Source organism: Giraffa tippelskirchi, chromosome 12, assembly GCF_054371585.1.
Source record: "Giraffa tippelskirchi isolate mGirTip1 chromosome 12, T2T-mGirTip1v1.2.pri, whole genome shotgun sequence".
Classification (NCBI taxonomy): Eukaryota; Metazoa; Chordata; class Mammalia; order Artiodactyla; family Giraffidae; genus Giraffa; species Giraffa tippelskirchi.
In genome coordinates, this window is record NC_137286.1 from 149,653,832 (window position 1) to 149,672,911 (window position 19,080).

The 19,080-nt window shown below is 62.7% G+C and overlaps 1 protein-coding gene across 7 annotated transcripts; it reads left to right on the plus strand.

Moving 5' to 3' along the window:
• The first annotated feature begins 853 nt into the window (after positions 1-853).
• TFDP1 (transcription factor Dp-1) lies at positions 854-18,766 on the plus strand. Of its 7 annotated transcripts, none has more exons than XM_081551579.1 (12): positions 854-883; positions 1,726-1,801; positions 8,564-8,630; positions 9,493-9,599; positions 11,861-11,982; positions 12,844-13,009; positions 13,727-13,870; positions 14,201-14,269; positions 14,499-14,650; positions 14,990-15,156; positions 15,965-16,043; positions 17,631-18,766. In XM_081551579.1, exons 2-12 carry the CDS (start codon positions 1,790-1,792, stop codon positions 17,776-17,778), a joined length of 1,233 nt encoding a protein of 410 aa, XP_081407705.1. In that variant the 5' UTR covers positions 854-883; positions 1,726-1,789; the 3' UTR covers positions 17,779-18,766. The 7 variants fall into 7 exon arrangements, with proteins under 7 accessions (XP_081407705.1, XP_081407706.1, XP_081407703.1 ...); XM_081551580.1 differs by having other exon boundaries at positions 872-1,121; XM_081551577.1 differs by having other exon boundaries at positions 872-1,003.
• The last annotated feature ends 314 nt before the right edge of the window (positions 18,767-19,080 follow it).

Here is a 19,080-nt window from a genome sequence, read left to right on the forward strand (position 1 = left end):
GGCAGGGCAGGAACAGGTGAGCACCTGGCGGACAGGGCCCTCCACGCTGCGCGTGCACACACTGCCTCCTCTGAGCACCCGCAGGAGCACACGCCTGACCTCCCCTCCTTCCTGTGCACATACATATGCACCTGCTCAAACACGCCTACGGGCACAAACCCTGCCTGCCTTTCTCCTCCCAGAGTGAGTACACACACTGTGTGCTACTCGAGCCCGCTCCTCCAAGGGTGCACATCTGTGCACATGGGCACGCGCGCGCACACACACACACTTGACTCCTGGCCTCTGTGTGCACACTCTTGCATCTATCCCCTACCCCTGGCTGTACACACATGCAAGTGTACACCCATCCCTGGGCCGCGTGTGTATACACACTCATCTGCACACCTTCCACTGTTTCCCAAGTGCCTACGAAATGCATACACACCCCCAGCCCAAGACCCCCAGGTGCATACACATCCACACACACCCGGCCTCTGTCCCCCGTGTGCGCACAGGTGCACACGTCTCAGTTCCTGTCCCCAGGGTGCACACACACGCACACGCACGCGCACCCCCATCCCTGTCCCTCGTGTGCGCACACGTGCACACATCCCTGACTCAGCTCCCCCGTGCGCGCGCACCGCCGCGTCCTGGACCAGGCCCTTCTCTCCATCCCCAGCCGGCGCGCGCACACGCGGGCACGCGCCGGAGCAGCTCATCTCCTCGGAGCGCGGGCCGCAGGGCGGGAGGAGGGTGGGAAGGAGGGGGAGGGGGGAGAGGGGAGGAAGAGGAGGAGGAGGAGGGAGCCGAAGGCGCGAAAAGGCGCGCAGGCGCGCTGCGGGAGCCGGGCCGCCGCCCACGTCACCGCGCCGCGCACGTCACGCCGCCCGACGCTCGCAGGGTGAGCCCCGCGCCCGGCGCCTCGGCAGGGCAGGGACCCCGGCCGAGCGCCGCCGGGACCGCCGCCCCCCGCCCGCCGCCCGCGGGTGCGCGCCCGCCGCCCGCGCCGCCCGCCCGCCAGGTGCGGCGGGCCGGGGTCCCCAGGGGCGCGCGCCGGGCGCTCGGACCCGCCGCCCCCGCCCCGTGCCGCGTGCGCCGCCCCGGTCCCCGCGCGCCGGGGCCGCCGCCTGGGCGCCCAGGTGACCCCCGGAGGGGGCGCGGGCCGGGGGCCCGGGCGGGGCCTGCGGGCGGCCTCCGGGCGGAGAGGCGCGCGCGTCCGCGCCCGGCGGGGGTCGGGGCGGGGCGGGCCCGGGCGCGCGGGGCCGGGGTCCGAGGTCCGGGGCGCGGGCCCCACCTGCCCGCCGACTGCCGTTCCGGCGAGCGGGAGGCGCTCGCGGGAGGCGGCCGCGGCCTAGTGACAGGCCGGAGGCCGGGGCCCCGGAAGCCCACCTGTCAGAGTTACCGGTCGGCCGGTGGTCGCGGGTGGGCCGGGGGCGTCCACGGGTAGCGCGTGCGCGCGAGGCCGCTCCGGGTAGGGGCTCGGGCCGCGGTGCCAGGCTGGTCCACGCCGGGTCTTTGTGCGCCTCGGGGAGGCCGGCGGGCCGCCGGGTTGTGGACTCTTCCTTGCCTGAGATGACTTTAAAGTCCCCGAGTGGGGGGCGTTTCTGGACCGCGCCCCCCGGGACAGAGTGTGGGCTTGGAGAGGACTGCCCCTTAGATGGGTGGTGATGCTGAGGGGACGGTGGTGTTGACAACTTCTCATTTCAGCCTGGCTCATTCCTCCTCTCTCCTTTTTCTTACCAGGAAAAACCATTTTTCTTTTCTGGAGGGTGACCATTACTAGCATCGATTTCACGGATCTGGTAACATGGCAAAAGATGTGAGTATGTATGTCTGCTTTGTGCTGGACCGTTGTCTGACCAGCACTGCGTTCAGGGTCACTCCCCACCTTGTTTCACAATGACCACACATAAACTGCGGGTGTGTTGGTGTTCAGACCTTTCAAGCAAAGAAACAAAGTAAAGGTGAGGGCCGGGGACAGCCGGTGGAGCTGTGCTCGGCCTGAGCGGTGCTGGCCTCCGCCTGGACCGCGCAGGCCTGAGCTGCGGCAAGCTGCGTCTCGAGGCTGGTCACCGCCACTTTCCTTGGTCTTTTGGAGGCTGGTTGACTTGTAGATCAGTCGGCGCTTTGTGGGAGGACACCCTGCCTGCGGAGGCGCTGGGCTGGCGGAGCCTCCCTGAGCACCTGCCTTGTGTGCCTCCTGGGAAGTTAGTTCAGCTTCCAGCCATGAAAGCCCTCAGCACTGGACTTGGCAACTGTTTTTCTCAGAAAAAATGAAATTTGGTGATAAAATGTGAACAATTCTGCTTTGTTTGCATTTGTCATGAAGCCATAGAACATAGTAAACTTTTTCGCTTTTTGCAAGAAATAGGCTTTTAGGCCTCCACTCAGAGCTGATCTCATGGGCTGTGGAGCTCCGTCCTACCCTTGTAGCATCAATTAAATCCCCTGAAACCCCAGCTCTGTCCGTCGCTGTTTCTCGGAACGTGCTATTCTGTGAATGTCAGGAAAGAGAGGCTGTTTACTTATTTACTCATCAGTTGCATGGAGTTGGAAATACAGCCCCAGGCACAGCCCGAGGCACAGCGTGTCCGCGTCTGTGGGGCCAGAGTAGTGCACGGGGAGCCTTTTCATGGGGGTGAGCTCGGCGCCCTGGATGGCGTGTCTGGGGTGAATGTCATGACCTGCATGTGCCACGGGGGTGACTTACCGTCTCTGAGAGTCCACAGTCCCACGTCGTCCTCTGCTCTGTTTGCCCCAGGACGTAGGCCAGGCTGGGGCCGGGTTTGCCTGCCTTCCTGTGTGAACTCCCAAGGGTTCTGACTCCTCCGAGGCGCCTGGGGGACGTCAGGGCAGATGGTTGTCGCCCCGCCTGGCTGCAGGAGAAGTGCTGCCCAGCGGCCTTGTCCTCGGTCCCTCGTGGAGACGCAGCCCCACGCACGGAGCGCAGGTGGCCCGGTGGTGGGTGGGGTGACACAGACCACCCGCCATGGGGTAAGGAGGTGCCTCTGTGGAGTAGGTGATACCGGCCTGAGAGCGGGGCGCAGGTGAGGTGGCCTCGCCTGTGCGGAGCTGAGCCTTCCGGTGTGCTGGAGCCAGTTCTCGCCTGGGCTGGTGGTCGGCGGATGGAGGCTTGGCCCCTCTCCTGCCGTCTGTGTCTGAGGCGCGTGTGACGTTTGAGTCTGGGAAGATGACTCTGCTTAGGTCACGGGGCTTCACTGTGGTCTCGGATGTAAGTCAAAGCCCCTCAAGGTGAAGTGGGTGGGCTGGGATGCCAGGGCACGGGGGCAGAGCTCGGGGGGCTCAGTGGCGGCTGTTGGGGCCTGGGGGGCTGGAGTTGATGGTGGGGGTCCCAGCGGAGGAGGTTGAGGGGTTGGGGAGGGGCGGCGTTGGGCATCCCCGCGGTGCGGGTGGGTCTCCCCGGTGAGCTGGAGATGCTCCCCGCCCTGTTCCAGGCATTGGGCTCAGAACCCTGCACCTCTAAACCGTGGGCTCTGAGCTCCGTCTGCCTCACTCAGGGTGTGGGGTCTGCAGGAGTGGTGGCGAGCAGGGTGGGCCCCAGTCGAGGAAGAAACGTGCTCTTCCCCTGAAACTAGAGGGTGGGGTGGGAGCCGTGCTGGAGCTCTGAGCCGCCGCCTGTCCTGGGGCTTCTGTTTCTAGCGCACAGAGAGGTGTAAGCCTCGGTTGTTTAAAGAGACATGCAGACAAGACACTGTCATTCCTGTGTTTAGCCATCTCCTGTGATATGGAAAGCCCAGTGCCTCGAGGTTCACTGCCATGTTCTCTTTGAAAAGTGGATCTCGGCGCTGTCCTTGCCACCAGGCCTCAATGCTGCCCTCGGCCCTGGTCTGTGGGGCTCATCGTGGAGCTCGGGGGCTGTCGTTCATGTGCACGTGCGGTATTTCCAGGAACCTTGCAGTGAGACCCCCAGGTCAGCGAGGCCTGCGGGTAGGAGACTGTGGCATCAAGGGCGCTGTCCAGGGGTGCCTATTCCCTCCCCCATGGGAACCTGTCGCCCTGGCGAGTGAGCATGTGGTTCATTGGTTTTTGATTTACGGAACTGGGTGTCTGTGGGTTTTATTTTGTGCCTCGGGTCTTGTGACAAGATCCTGATGGGGGGTTTTCAGTGTGCAAGACGCTCCTGGGGTGGAAATGCAGGCACAGATTTCCATCTGACAGTGGAAACTGTCACTATCAGTTACATCTTGTGCTGAAGGCTGCAGTCGTGTGACTTACGGGGGGATGGCATCTGACCTGTACTGAGCGTGTGTGTGTGTGTACGTGTGTGAGTGTGCAGGTATGTGCTGAGTGTGTACACGTATGTGAGCATGTGTGTACGTGCCCGTCAGTGATGAGTGTGCACATGTGTGATGTGTGTGCATGTGTGTACGGAGTGTGTACAATATGTGTACATGTATGCTGGGTGTGTGTGCTGTGTACACACATGTGTGTTGGGTGTGTGCGCTTGTGTGCTGAGTGTACACGTGTGTGCATGCTGGGTGTGCGCGCGCGCACACACGTGTGTGCACCAAGCGTGTGTATACCCAAACGTGTTGGGTATGTGTGCGTATGTGTGCTGAGCGTGTGTACATGTGTGCTGGGTGTGTGTGCATGTGATTACTGCATACACACGTGAGTGTGTATATACGTGTGCCGAGCATGTGTGTGTGTGTGCTGAGTGTGTGGTGCCCACATGCCCCTGCCTGGGCTGTCCCCCCTTCCAGTCTGTGGCCCCACGAGCGACTGGGAGCCCTTGGCCTTTGGAAGACTGGTTATAAAGGGCCTGCTTCGTGGCTCTGGTTGTTCTGGAACTGGGCGGAGGGCATCGGGGAGCCCAGGACAGCCCCCGACTCTCAGGGGAGGAGGGTGCAGGGCCGCCGTCCCCGCTGGGGGGACCCGTCCGTGTCCTCGCCTCGTGTCACGCAGCTCTGCAGTGAGCAGGGGCAGTCACTGTGTGGAGGCCAGGCCTGCTTTTGTGCTGATGCTCCAGGACCCTCGTGTACCTCCGTCTCCCTTGGCTGTGGGAGCCGGGGTGGCCTTGTGCTGGCGGGAGAGCCTGGCTCGGCCCCAAGCTGGCCTGTGAGTCGTGGTCGTAGCTGCTCTGTGGTTGCACGTGGTGTTCTGAGCTCATGGCAGTGTCCCTGGATCGTGCTGTCGAGGGCAGGAAACCCAAAGAAGCTGTGTCGAGCCTGAGCCCCCGAGGTCTGGCTCAGCGAGCTTGTCTAAAAACACACGTCCTAAGTGTCGCTTTCCAGTGGCCGGGGCAGCGGGCACCTGCTGGCCCTGAGGTTTTGCCGGGCTGAGCCGGTTGGGTGGTGAGCGGCCCTTTTCTTCCCGCCTGAGCAAGAGCGTCCAGCCCGCTCTGCTGAGCGCTGAGGCAGCACTGCTGCGCTCGTTCTTATGAGGGGTTTTCGTGTTTCAGAGTTAACGTTTCCACACGAAATAACATTGGAAAAACTCTGAGACGGTGTAAACAGCAGAAAGTCATGGCTTAGTTATGAGTGCGGCCCTGGAGTGTCCGGCATGTCGCACCTGCTGCTGCCTGCGTCTTCACGGTTGGGCACCACCCGGCCCCATCCCTGGGCTGAGAGCGTCCCCAGGGCGTGCGGGGACCCAGACTGGCGCACAGTGTGACCCCAGGGGCTGTTAAAGCTGTTCTCTCTGCTGTTAAATGAGTCTCGCTTTTCTTCAGCGTAGAACGAGTGGCCGGCTCTTGCTCAGATGCCAGGCCTGGCTCCTCTCTCTGCAGTTCCGTGCTGTTTGTTAGGAGGGGCTGGGCTGGGGGCACAGCCCTGGGGTCACTCCCGGCGTGAGGGCCAGACCTCTGGGCCGTGGTGCTGCCTCGGCCCAGGCGGAGGGGGGACTCCCCGTGGCCCCTCCGTCAGCCGGCCGCCCACCGCCCAGCATCTCCCTGCACCGAGGGCCTGGCAGGAGCGGGCCGCCGGGGCGTCTGGGCCATGGCCTGTCCAGGCTCTGAGCTGACGCGCTGCGTGTGGTTCTGAGGGTCCAGTTTGAAGCTGGTCTTCTTTTTCTCAGCTTCTGTTGTCCACGCTCAGGACTTGGTCCCTCGGAGTCCTGTTTTCTCAGGGTCCAGTTTTAAAGGGGATTCTGGTTTGATGCAGCAAACCCCGTCCATCCGCTGGGCTCGGAAACACAGCACCTCCGACACCTGCTTCCCAGGGTCCTGTCCGCCAGGCTCGTGCTGCCAAGGGCCTGGGCTGGGGCCGGGGTGCAGCGCTGAACATACCTTGGGTGGGCCTCGGCCTGCAGACCAGGGATGCAGGCCGACCGCCTGGGCCCTCCCTGCCCTGGAGACAGGAGTGCCAGCCCCTCAGGCCGACCGCCTGGGCCTTCCTGCCCTGGAGACAGGCGAGGGCGTGCTGGCCCCTCACGGAGTGTCCTACCGCGGACTCGTCACCGGGGGCCTGGTGATGCAGCCGCTCCTCAGTGGGGAGCTTCCTTTGCTGGTTGATGGAGTCGCACCAGGAGGCTTTTCTGTCTTAGACCTCAGGTTTTCCATTTAGCAAAACTTCCACGAGGAGCAAATGTGAGCTACTTAAGCAGTTCAAGGAGCGTTTCTTGTGGTGTAAACGTGACGTGAGTTGTACCTGAATTGGAAAACCCAAGAAAGTGGGAGAAATCAGTCGTCTCTCGGCCCATGTCTGAGAGGAGTTGCCGGGAGCTTGTGTCGTCCCTCTTGGGGTGGACGCGGTCACGCGTGGTGAGGGCGTGTCTCCCCGCGTGGGCGCCCGGAGCTGCCACTGCTCCAGAGCCGCTCGTGCTCTTCCGCCGCCCCATTTCTAGCAGCGCGTGTGTGTTTGCTCTGCTGGGGGTGGTACGTGGTCAGTTATGGAAAGTGAGCTAAGACTGGGAGGAAAAATCAGACCTTCTCCCTAAGTTCATCCCATAAAACTGACACATGTGTGCGCCCCGGCCCCCTGGCGTGGAGCGCAAGCCCTTTCCTGGTGAGCGGGGCTGCCCGTGTGCATTTATCGCAGAAACTGTGACGTACGATGCCAGCTTTGATGTCTATAGGCTGGAGGACATTTAAAGACCCTGAATGCCACCTTCTAGATTATTTGCAGTTTTCCCCAGGCTTTCAATAACTGATATAAGCGGCACGAGTGGGTGTTTAGAAGTGAAACCGTTGAGTGGTGGCCTGAGGCGCCAGTCTTGTGAGAGGCCCGAAAGGGTGGGTTCACTCGCCACGTCCCCTCCGCTGCGGCCCCCACGGCCAGGCCACAGCCGAAGGATCTGGTGGTTTCCAGTTAAATCTCACGTTGGCACAAATCCACGACGGTGACCCACTCTGGGTCCTCAGTAGAGTAACTGCACATGGACACGTGTGAACACCCGCTCAGATGACTTCCCCAGACGGGCGTGCCGGTCACACCTGCTTCCAGCCATTTTAACGCCCTGTTTTCAGCACCAAGTTTGATGATAACTTAAAAACCCACAAACTCACACCGCTTGACGGATGAAGTTTTAAGTTGGTTTCAGTTTTAGTTTGCATCTTTGGTTTGGAGGCTGGACGTGTCTCTGTGAATTGAACGTCCCCCCGCCCCAGCTGTGTCCTCCGTCAGGCAGTGGTTTCCTCTTGATTTGCACCCCAGGAATTAAGGACGTTCACGTGACCTTTGTCATCCTGCAGCATGAGGGGCGAGTGCACCATCATTTCGGGCTGCGCCCTGGAGAGCACGCCCGCACTCACAGCAGCGTGGAGAGCAGGCGGCCTCCAGGTGTCTGCGCCCCCCGTGCCCCTCCGTCCTGGAGCAGCAAGGCCGAGGCCCGTCTGGGTCCGCGCTGCCCTTGGGGCCAGGGCTCGGCCGAGGCTGCCCCACGACACCCCGCCCTGTGCTTCCTGGGGTTAGACTTGAGGACCTGGCAGGGGTCTTCTCTTGCTGTTGTCTCATTTGTTTTTCAGAAAGATCAGGGTTTGAGTGGAAATGTCTTGTGCTAAACGGACGGCGTCTCAATTGGGCCAGAGCTCCGGGGGTGAAGCCCCGCTCATGCAGCTGGGGGCCCAGGCGGCAAGGTCGGGGTGCAGCAGGGAGCCCGCCCCATCTCCCTCTGTGCCCCCTGCCCTCCGGCCCTGGCTGCAGTGTCAGCGCACCCGTGGGAGGTGGTGGCGGGGCTCGAGGGCAGGAGGCCTGCTGTGCTGGGTGCGGTGGCCGGTGCTCCCCGAGGGGCTGTGGCCGCGCATAGCTGGGGGACATGGTCCGTCCCGGCATCAGGACCGCCCACGTGTCCGGCGCTCTGATTGAGCTGGAGCCCTGTGCTCAGGCCGCAGCGCCCGTCTGCTCTGCCAGTGGTCCCCCCGCGGTCACCCTCACCGACCTCAGACGTGGTTGATGAAAGGACGTGCAGTTCAATGATAAGAGTAGCACTGCATTGTCCCAAGGGCTGAGCTTAAAGGCGGAAACAGTCCTTTTCACGCGGGTGACGCAGCTGATCACGATGGGTGGCCCCGCGCGCCCCGCGGCTGGCAGCTCAGCCCAGCTAACCACGGTGGGTAGCCCCACGTGCCCCGCGGCTGGCAGCTCAGCCCCGACGCCGTCTCACTGTGGTGTTGTCCCCGCAGGCCGGTCTAATTGAAGCCAACGGGGAACTCAAGGTCTTCATAGACCAGAACCTCAGTCCTGGGAAAGGTAAGGGCGCCCGGCTTGACCTGTCCCCCTGCCGCGTGTCTCGGTGTCCCCACCGCTGCAGCCTGCGTGGAGCTGCCCTTGGCCCCGGGGGCCCGGGCTCAGCGGCCGCGTTTACCTGGCTTGTAAGTCGCGTGCTGTTTGTAGAGAGTCAGGGGAAATGGAAGCGGGTGAGGACGTGAGTGCAGCACCGGCACGTGCTTTCCTCCTGCCCCAGGGCAGCTCCGTGCACCCTGCCAGGACCCCCTTGAACGCAGGCGCCAAGGCCTCCAGCATGTGAGAGCGGCGGCAGCTCTGCGTGCACGGTTGTGTCCGCAGTGAGTGGTGGACGTGTGCCCACCACTGCGTCCCCTCGGCTCTGTGTCCGGATGTCCGAGTGTGGGGGGGCAGTTTCCTCGCGGTCGCTCCTCCTGGGCAGGAACGTGCTGCTGCTGCAGGAGGAGCAGCGGGTGAGTCTGCGCCCATCTGCAGACGCACAGGGAGGTGTCCGGGTGCGCTCAGTTCTAACTGAAGTTTTCTGAGAATCAGAGCTGTGAGCGCCGGGTCCTGTGATCCCACCAGAACATTCTTTTGGGGGGTAGGCAGCCCACAGAGTTTGGGCAGTTTGGGGGCACCCTGGGTGTAGCGGGCAGTTTGGGGGCACCCTGGGTGTAGCGGATGCAAGGGCTTGGTGTGGGCTGGGGCCTATAGTAGGGGGGGCGGTGTGGGCACAGCCCCCAGGTTTGGGAGTCAGGCTCAGCCGAGGTGCCTGCAGCCGCCCGTGGGTCTGACGTGGTCCGAGGTAGGAGGGCCACCCGAGCGGCTGTGAGCCTGGTGCCTTGAGCCTTGACACAGGGCAGGTGCGACGGCACCTCTTGCATTGTAGGCGTGGTGTCCTTGGTTGCCGTCCACCCCTCCACGGTGAACTCTCTCGGGAAGCAGCTCCTGCCAAAGACATTTGGACAGTCCAACGTCAACATCGCTCAGCAAGTGGTAAGGCTGGGAGACTCGCCATCCAAGGCCCGTGGTCTCAGGGGCGCAGGGCCAGTGCTGGGTGCCCCCCCGGCTTGGGCCTGCCTGTCCGCGGCTTCCTGGCCGGTCCTGCCTCTGCCCTCACGGGGTTTGCTGGGGCGGTGTGTGCACTCGGGTGGGCCAGCCGCTCCTGGGCCAGAAGCCTCCTTGGCCGGGGCTTGCTGCCTGCCCAGGACTCAACGCTGGTGTCCACGCCAACCTCTCGTGGGGTTGGGGCTCTGCGGATGCAGGCCGCGGCTTCTCCAGCCTTCCCGCTGACGGGAGGGGTCAGACTCCCGGGGCCTTGCGTGGCGCCCCCCCAAGGAGCTCCCACCAGCTTCTGCCCGCGGGCTCGGCGGCCTCTCCCTGACGTGACCTGTGGCCGTGAGGGGCAGGGCATTCGCTGCCCACCAGTGCCTGCGGCCCGGCGCTCAGCCCCACCGTGACCAGTGACCACGTTGGCTCAGCAGCTTTGCTGCAACGCTCCAAGTCTATAGTATGTGGCGGCCTGGGCCTTCCTGGAACATCACAGATACTCAATAAAGGTCTTTCTGATGGAAGTTATAATTCACATTACTTTACTCTGTAGGCACTGTGTGTTGTGTTGTAGCAGAGTCACAGCTGAGAGGAGCTCGGTGAGTGTAGGAATGGTTCTGTCGTTCCCAGTTTAAATAGCGGAGAGCAAGAGTGACACAGAGATTTCTGTCGGTGCCCTCCCGACCTTCAGCTCCTCGGCGGGCGCTCCCCCACGGCTTTCCAGAGCCGGCTCCGGGCCGAGCTCTTCCCCGAGTTCCGAGTTCCGGTGCCTCTGCAGCTGCACAGACGGAGGCTGAGCGCAGAGAGCTGGGGGTTCTCACAGGAGGGAGGCCGGTGGAGAGCAGCGGAAGTCGGGGCGTGAGGACGGCACGAGCCCCTGCAGGGTCCTCTGTGAGGCTGAGGTGTGGGCACGGGGTGCCCTCCCCACTCCCGTGTCCCGCGTCATCCAGGACGGCCACCTTGGGAGCGGGCAGCTGGTGGGTGCCTGCTCTCCCCCCAGAGCAGCTGTGGCTGAGGGGGGCGTCCTCCGGGCGGGCAGGGAGCAGGCGCTGTCGGGGGCCGGGGACCGAGACGGGGGGTCAGCAGCAGCCTGGCCGTGGGTGGGGCCGCGCCCTGAGCCTGTCCTGAGCGCTGGAGGGACGGCTCTTGGGACGAGCCGTGACCTGGGCCCCCTCAGCGTTCACTCGCGGGGCCTGGGCTCTGGGGATTCGCACCTTCCACCCTGGCTCACTTTCTGGGACGTGTGCCGTTTGGTCACTTTCTAGAACATGCGCTGTTTGACTTCATATCCCTTGAGTGAGAGGGAAACACTGATGATGCTCTGATCACTGGGAACGTGACTTAAGAGAATGGAGTTTGGCTGAGCTGTTTTCCATTCCGTGGTTTGTAGATCGTTCATGTTGATAGGTGACCTGGGCTTAGGGGTAATTTGCAAAGTGCCAGCTCAGCTGTGTCAGGGCCGGGGCAGGGAGCCCTTATCCTGCTAAGCGCAGACCAGTGGGAGCATCCAGCTTAAAATAGCACTGACATGGCCTGCGCTCCACCCGGGCGCTGGGGGCTGGGGCTCACACCCCGTCACCGGGAAGCTTCCTGAGTGGTTTCCGGGCTCAGGCACGAGTCTCTGGGAAGCTGAGCTCCTGCTTGGCTGGACGCAGTGTGTGCACATCCCCGTGAATGTGGGACTATCTGTTAATTGCTGGGACTGGAGTCCCAAGCGCATGGGGCCCCGGGTCAGGGCTTCTGGGCAGGGTGTCTGTGCCCGGGCAGTGAGCGCCCGCCTCCGCCCCGGTGGCACTGCCGCTGCCCCTGCCCTGCCCTGGCCGGGGTGCCCAGGGCTCCCTGCGTGGGTGGGCGGGCGCTGGGGTCACCGCAGCGCGCCCCGCTGGCCCTGGGTTCCTTTCCTCTTCATCCTCGGGGCTCACTGCTGCCCCAGTGAAGCGGGGTCGCATCTCTGTCCGGGTTGCGGGGGAGGGAAATGAAAGTGGAGCCTGTGGGCCCCCCGGGGGGTCGCCTCCAGCCGCCAGCGCCCGTGTGCAGCAGGTGCGTGACGCCAGCCGGGGCCCGAGGGGCTCCGGCGGCTCTCGGGACCGTCCTCCAGCCTCTGGTCAACGACGCTCAGTGGCGGCCATAGGTAGCAGGAAGTGACGAGGCGGCAGCATCGTGCTTGGGAGATTCTGACTGTTCTGAATTGTCTTTTTTGACTGTAGGTAATTGGTACGCCTCAGAGACCTGCAGCGCCAAACACTATCGTGGTAGGAAGCCCACACACCCCTAACACTCACTTTGTCTCCCAGAACCAGCCTTCAGACCCCTCACCTTGGTCTGCCGGGTGAGCACTTGCCTAGAACTCCCCTCACCCAGCCTTTGCGTGCGCGTGGGCACCGGTGCGCCAGAGGAGCGGGCAGTGGCCCCGTGTGGGCCTAGAGAGGCCAGGCCGCCCTGCAGTTCTGGGGGTGGTGGCTCTGCTGAGGGGGTGGGCTCTGGCTTCTAAGCGCATTGTTTGTGCTAGAAAGTACCGTTTGTGGAACCCCAGGGAACAGGCAGGTCTTCCAGCCTCTCCCCCTGCTGCTAAACGTGGCTGGTGGGCAGCCCTGTGCCGTGGTCACACTTGCCTTGATCCTTTCCTCCAAAGGAAAGTCATGTGAGACAGTTTCACTCAGAGGTCAGCTGTGCGACTCTCCTTAAAGACAGAAAGCCATTGGTTCTAAAGCAAAGATCATCAGGCCCCGAAACCCCTCAGTGGGGAACCTGGGCGGCCCTTCCCCTGATGTGCCGACTTGGAAGGTCAGGTGCGGGGTTTCCCTCCCGGCTGCCACGTGGCCTTGTCTCAGCCGGGCTGCGCTTGCCCCACATTCTGAAACTCGCAGCAAAGCCCTCATAGCTCCTTACGTCCGACGACATTTTTTTAAGAAGCGCCATTTAGCATCTGGACACCGTCCGACGTGTGCCGGGTCCTGCTCTGCTCTTCCCTAGAGTTGGAGAGTCGTGTGGGGCCCGGCCACGTGGGAGTTTGTCCTGCGGCCTTTCAAGGAGGGGGGCTCCCCGGACGGGGGCGGAGCCGGGCTCCCCCTCCTCCTCTGTCGGGCACGGCCTGCGGGGGCCCCTGGCAGCACAAGCGGGCCCCCAGACGCGGGTGTGGCCGGCCTGCGCTGCGAGCTGAGGCCGCGGCCGCTCCGTGGTGTCCCCGCAGGAAGCGCAACCGGAAAGGAGAGAAGAACGGGAAGGGGCTGCGTCACTTCTCCATGAAGGTGTGCGAGAAGGTACAGCGCAAGGGGACCACGTCCTACAACGAGGTGGCCGATGAGCTGGTGGCCGAGTTCAGCGCGGCCGACAGCCACATCCTGCCCAGCGAGTCGGTGAGTTTGCCGGGCAGGCCGCCCCGCCGCCTCCCGAGGGCGCAGAGAGGCCCCGGAACCCTGGGCAGGCCGCCCCGCCGCCTCCCGAGGGCGCAGAGAGGCCCCGGAACCCTGGGCAGGCCGCCCCGCCGCCTCCCGAGGGCGCAGAGAGGCCCCGGAACCCTGGAGAGGCCGCCCCGCCGCCTCCCGAGGGCGCAGAGAGGCCCCGGAACCCTGGGCAGGCCGCCCCGCCGCCTCCCGAGGGCGCAGAGAGGCCCCGGAACCCTGGGCAGGCCGCCCCGCCGCCTCCCGAGGGCGCAGAGAGGCCCCGGAACCCTGGGCAGGCCGCCCCGCCACCTCCCGAGGGCGCAGACAGGCCCCGGAACCCTGGGCAGGCCGCCCCGCCGCCTCCCGAGGGCGCAGAGAGGCCCCAGAACCCTGGGCAGGCCGCCCCGCCACCTCCCGAGGGCGCAGACAGGCCCCGGAACCCTGGAGAGGCTGCCCCGTCCACCTCCCGAGGGTGCAGAGAAGCCCCGGAACCCTTGGGAAGGACGTTTCCTGACCCGCTGGTGCCGGGAAGCTGTCGCATCCCTGCGGCATCCGCTCACTCTCATGGGCTGTGTGGGGGCCGCCTTGGGTGGGGGCAGCGTGTGGCTTCGGGTGTGTCCAGAGTCCAGTGTTCACCTGCTGCCCTGCACCTGGTCCTGGGCTGTCTGGAACCCCCCACGTCTCTGCCAGGCCTACGACCAGAAGAACATCCGGAGGCGTGTGTACGACGCGCTGAACGTGCTCATGGCTATGAACATCATCTCCAAGGAGAAAAAGGAGATCAAGTGGATCGGCCTGCCCACCAACTCCGCCCAGGAGTGCCAGAGCCTGGAGGTACCCAGCCACCGCCCTTGGGTGCTGGGTGGGCCCGAGGGTGCTGGGCACAGCCGTGTTGCCCCTGGTGATGACTTCAGGCAGGATGCCGCTGGCCTGGTGCAGGTACACTCTGCATCCACGCCCAGAGGAGGGGAAGCCGGGCGGAGGTGGCATGGTCCTGAGAGAGAGGAGCCGCCCACATGCCTGGCAGCATCTGCCTCGTTCTGGGCCCCTGGCCCCTGTCAGGCTCAGGGCTCCTGTCTTTGGTGGCCGTGTGTGGCCTTGGATTTTAAAATGTTTCAGAAACGAGCCGTGATGGTGGTTTGTTTTGGTGTTTGGCCTTTGAAGGTGGAGAGACAGAGAAGACTGGAAAGAATAAAACAGAAACAGTCGCAGCTTCAAGAGCTTATCCTGCAGGTGAGGGGCTCCTGCCGGGGAGGCCGCTTGGTGGTGTGGACGCCGCGAGCCCACAGTCTCTCCTCCAGGCATTTGGTTTTGGGCGTGTTTTCTCTGGCCAGCGGCTCCCTGGGCAGCCACTCTGACCTCTCGGGGGACCCAGCCTTCTTGGTGTTGCGTATGCCCAGGGAGAGGCTAGCTGTTCAGTGGCCGCGGGTATGAGCGTGTGCCAATTGTGCATCTTTTTTAGCAAATCGCCTTCAAGAACCTGGTACAGAGGAACCGCCAGGCGGAGCAGCAGGCCAGCCGGCCACCCCCGCCCAACTCGGTCATCCACCTGCCTTTCATCATTGTGAACACCAGCAAGAAGACGGTCATCGACTGCAGCATCTCCAATGACAAGTAGGCCGTGTGGGAGGGGCTCTGGCCGGCGAGGGTGGGGAGGGGCCTGCTGGGCGCCGCGCTGCGTGTCCGACGGGTCACCAGGCGCAGCTCCCAGCGGAGGTGACTTGCGGGTTTCCCCCTCCCACTGCCTGTGTGTCCCCTGGGAAAGGAGGGCGGTGGGGCCCGTGAGGACTGCTGTCAGGACGGCAAGTGGCACCGGGGCCTGTCCCGGGGACGTCGCTGCCTCTGATCAGTGGGTGGTGTGGCCGGGGAAGGTTTGGGGGCTCGGGGCCCCAAGCCAGGCGTCCCGCTCCGTCCTGGAGACGGTGCTTTTCTGACGGCGACCGTCGCCTCCAGGTTTGAGTACCTGTTCAATTTCGACAACACGTTTGAGATCCATGATGACATCGAGGTGCTGAAGCGCATGGGCATGGCCTGCGGGCTGGAGTCCGGGAGCTGCTCCCCCGAGGACCTGAGGGTGGCCAGGAGTTTAGTGCCGAAGGCGCTGGAGCCCTACGTGACAGGTCAGCAGCCTGGGGGGGCGCCCGCCCTCCAGGGGAGCAGAAGCAAGGGGGCGGGCGCTGAGGGTGGGCGCGGGGTGCGGGGCGGGGTGCCTGTAGGGTCCTCAGCTGAGCCAGGGGTCCTGGCATCCGTCCTGCCACCCCCTGGCCAAGCTAGGGGTCCTGGCCAAGCTAGGGGTCCCGGCCAGGCGGTGGGGGAGGGGTCCCGGCCAGGCGGTGGGGGGGGTCCCGGCCAGGCATGGGGGGGAGCTCTGGTGAGAGGAAAGGCCTCCCTGTGCCCCTCTGGTGTGGGTTCACCTGTGAGTCCCGTGTTGGGTTGGCCTGTGGGCTCCTGAGCCCTGCAGGACGTCTGTGAAGCGGCTCCCGCCCGCCGACCCCCAACGCCAGCAGCTGCCCCGCTGACTCCCGCTGCCCATCTGTTCTTGGTGACATGGTCACGCCGGGAGGAGGGGCTGGGGACAGGGGCGGGGGGTCATGCCAGGGAGGAGGGGTGGGGGGTCACGCTGGGAGGAGGGGCCGGGGGCAGGGGCGGGGGGTCACCCCAGGAGGAGGGGCGGGGGGTCACGCCAGGAGGAGGGGCAGGGGGTCACCCCAGGAGGAGGGGCTGGGGGCAGGGGCGGAGGGTCATGCCGGGAGGAGGGGCGAGGGAGCCGTCCCGCCTTGGCCCGCTCTCTCTTGGAGGCCGTCTCCCCTCCTGGCCCTGCAGTGCCGTCATCGCCGCCCTCCCGCGGGAACGCCGAGGGGCCCGGCTCAGTCCGAGTCCTGTGGCCTCTGCTGCGTGACGTCCGCCTCGTTCTCTTTCTCTCCCCAGAAATGGCTCAGGGACCCCTCGGCGGTGTCTTTGTCGCGTCGTCCGTGTCGGCCTCTAACGGCACGAGGCTGTCTGCCAGGTAACTGGGCCCCCGGGACCCGCGTGGCCACCCTCCCCGGGAGGCCCGGGTCTCATGTGAGCGGCCTCCGTCCTGCTCGGAGGGGGGCTCCCTGCACAGCAGACGCCCCAGGGCCCCAGGGTCACCTGAAGCGCGTCCTCTGGGCAGAGCTGTTTCTCCTGATGAGATTTTTCCCCCAAAGATCAGTAGCTAGTACATGGATTTTATTTTTTATTAAAGTAACTCAGTGACGTGGCGGCAAAACCACATGGACCGCGTGGCTGGCAGCCTGAGTGACAGGCTGTCTCTCCATCTATTTTTTTTTCCCATTTATTTTCAACGCACGTGAAGTCACAATGTACATACAGTAGTGATGCTTGCTTTTTCTTGTTTTACCATTTATTGCGTGTATTTCTCTACGTGTTGAAGGCACTTTTATCATTTCAGTCAAACTGTGTTTGACCTGTGACCTCACAGGCCCACGGAGCAGAGCCGTGTCAGGCCTCAGGGTTTCTCTTGGCTTTTTAGAGATAAGTGTAAGGTGATTTCAGTGTGAACATGGACAGAACACTGGTCTTGTGTAGTATCATGTTGTGCCTCATACATGTTTATATCAACCAACATTAAAGAATGTCTCATTTCTCATATACATGAAATCAGCAGCGTGTAGGTCCGACAAAACCGGATTGGCTAGTAAATCCTCTGTCACCTGCTTCGGAGGCTCCGCGGCCACCATGTCGTGTGGCCTCCGCGTGACCCCAGCTCAGCCTCAGGGTGGCCCGAGGGAGGGGCGGGGCTCCCCATGAGGGTCCCAGCGCCCAGCCCCTCGCGGGGCTCCTGCACCTGGCTGCGCTTTGACAGAGGTTCGTTTGGTTTTAAGTTCTGAATCTGCCACTGTGCCTAGCCCAGTCTCTAACATCTGAACGCTGGTTATTCCGGGAGGTGGAGTTCGGGTGTTTTCTAAACTTTCCTCTTTAACTTTCGGGCTCTTGTCAGTGTTTTTGACAAGATGGAAGCCAGTACCATTTTGGAAGAAAAGCTGGCCCCGGGGCCCGGTTTCCTGAGCCGCCCTCTGGTTGCGCGTTCGGGTGGTTCCTGGCCACAGGCAGCCGCGGCTTCATGCCTCTGTTTTCCACTCTTTCCGACGTGGTCGCTAGATGGGGGTTTCCCAGATGCGGGGTTACTTTGTCAGAGAGCACGATGCGTCATAGGTTTTGTTGGGCAGCGCCAGTAAATACCAGTAAAAGGTTTTAAGAGACGCGCGTGTGATTTGCTCTTAAAAGGAAAACACGTTGAGTGTTAGGAACCGTGGGCACACTGTGAAGGCACACGCGCGCATCACACGGCCCACTCTGTCCTTCCCGGGGCCGTGGCGGTCCCAGCAGGGGCTTTGGAGGAGGACCCCGGGGCCTCAGTTGGTGCGCCTGGGCTTCGGGGTCTGACGCGGTGAGAAGCGGGAGCCCGCTGGGTGCTCGCGCCGTGGCGCTGTGCGAGGGCGATGGTGAGCTCAGCCTGGGAGAGGCCGTTTCCATCTAGCGCTGAGAAAGCCTGGGCCCCTCGGGGTGCCGTCCGCCCCCGCTGTGGCCCCTGACGCCCCTGTCCTTGCAGCGACCTGGCCAATGGCGCGGAGGGGGCGCTGGCCACGAGCTCCAGCGGGTCGCAGTACAGCGGGTCGCGGGTGGAGACGCCGGTGTCGTGCGTTGGCGAGGACGACGAGGACGACGAGGACTTCAACGAGAACGAGGAGGACGACTGAGCCGCCGGGAGCGCTCCGGGGGGGCCTCCATCCCGCCGTCCTCCTCGGAAGGGATTGCCGACCCCGGGTCCAGGGCGCTTCTGACCAGCCCCTTGCTGTGCTCCCGGGGGTCCTGGCGAGCCGCCTGCGTTTGACGCCGACGCACGACCTCTACTCTTTCGGATTTTGTGTGTTCGTTTGCTGTTTTCTAAATTCAGAGTTCATTTTGCCCCCTCACAGTTCGCCGAGTTTGCCGGAGAAGCTTTGCTGCCTCCGTGCCGCCCGGCGGGCCCAGCGCAGCGCCGGGGGCGGGGGCGGGGGCGCCGTGGGCCCGCAGACGCCCGGCTCTGCTTCTCCACGTTTTATTATGACTGTGTTTCCCTTAAATTATATTGACTGCGTGACTCCATCGGGTGTGCACTTGGGTTCTGCTCTGTGTCGCAGCGAAGGGATCGCAAGGTCCCTTTTTGTTTTTGTTTTCTTTGGTCAGAGTTTACCGCCTGCTGGCGCAGCTGCGGAAACGGAAGCTTGGAAGGGTTCATCGCTTATGGTAAAATTTGCCTGATTTCTTACAGGCAGCGTTTGGAAACTTTTTATTATATAGTTGTTTACATACTTATAAGTCTATCATTTAAAGACATGTACTGAAACAAATGCTGTATTTGTTTCGTAAGCATCTTCCTGTAATCTATTATAAAGTTGAAATTAAATATAGAGAATGTTTTAACAGTTTTTTAACTCAAAATTTGTCAATCATTTTTAATAGTTCTTTTTTTATAAAAAGAAAAAAGAATTTCAGGACAGGCAGTAGTCTCTTTTAAAATTTATTCACCAAGAACCATTAACTGCACAGTTGCTGTTAGCTGCCTGTTCTAAAATAATAGTCTTTTTATTGGAACACAAACTTTTCTGTAATATTTTGTGGAATAAAGAGACTTTAATTGTTGGACTTGTTTAACTTGGCACTGTTAGTTTTTATTAATAAAGTGCGCATGGGCATTTTAAACAAGCCGTGTGTCCCTGTGATTTGGGATGCTCTCTGGAGCTCATTCTACCACCACCAGGCCCTTTTCTGCAGGGAGGAGTGGGTGCAGGCCCTGCAGTAGATACAGGACCCACCGCGGCCCCAGCCTGTCCTGCACTGCCCCAGGGGCGGGCAAGGAAAGTGGTCCTCAGGACATGGCCGAAATGGTGCCTCCTTTCTGTGGCTGGTGGTGGGGAGAGCGTTTGTTCCTTGTCTTGTTTTTGGAAGAGCCATACTCATCACCTTGGGGCTTCCCAGGTGGCTCAGTGGTAAAGAATCCGCCTTCAATGCAGGAGACA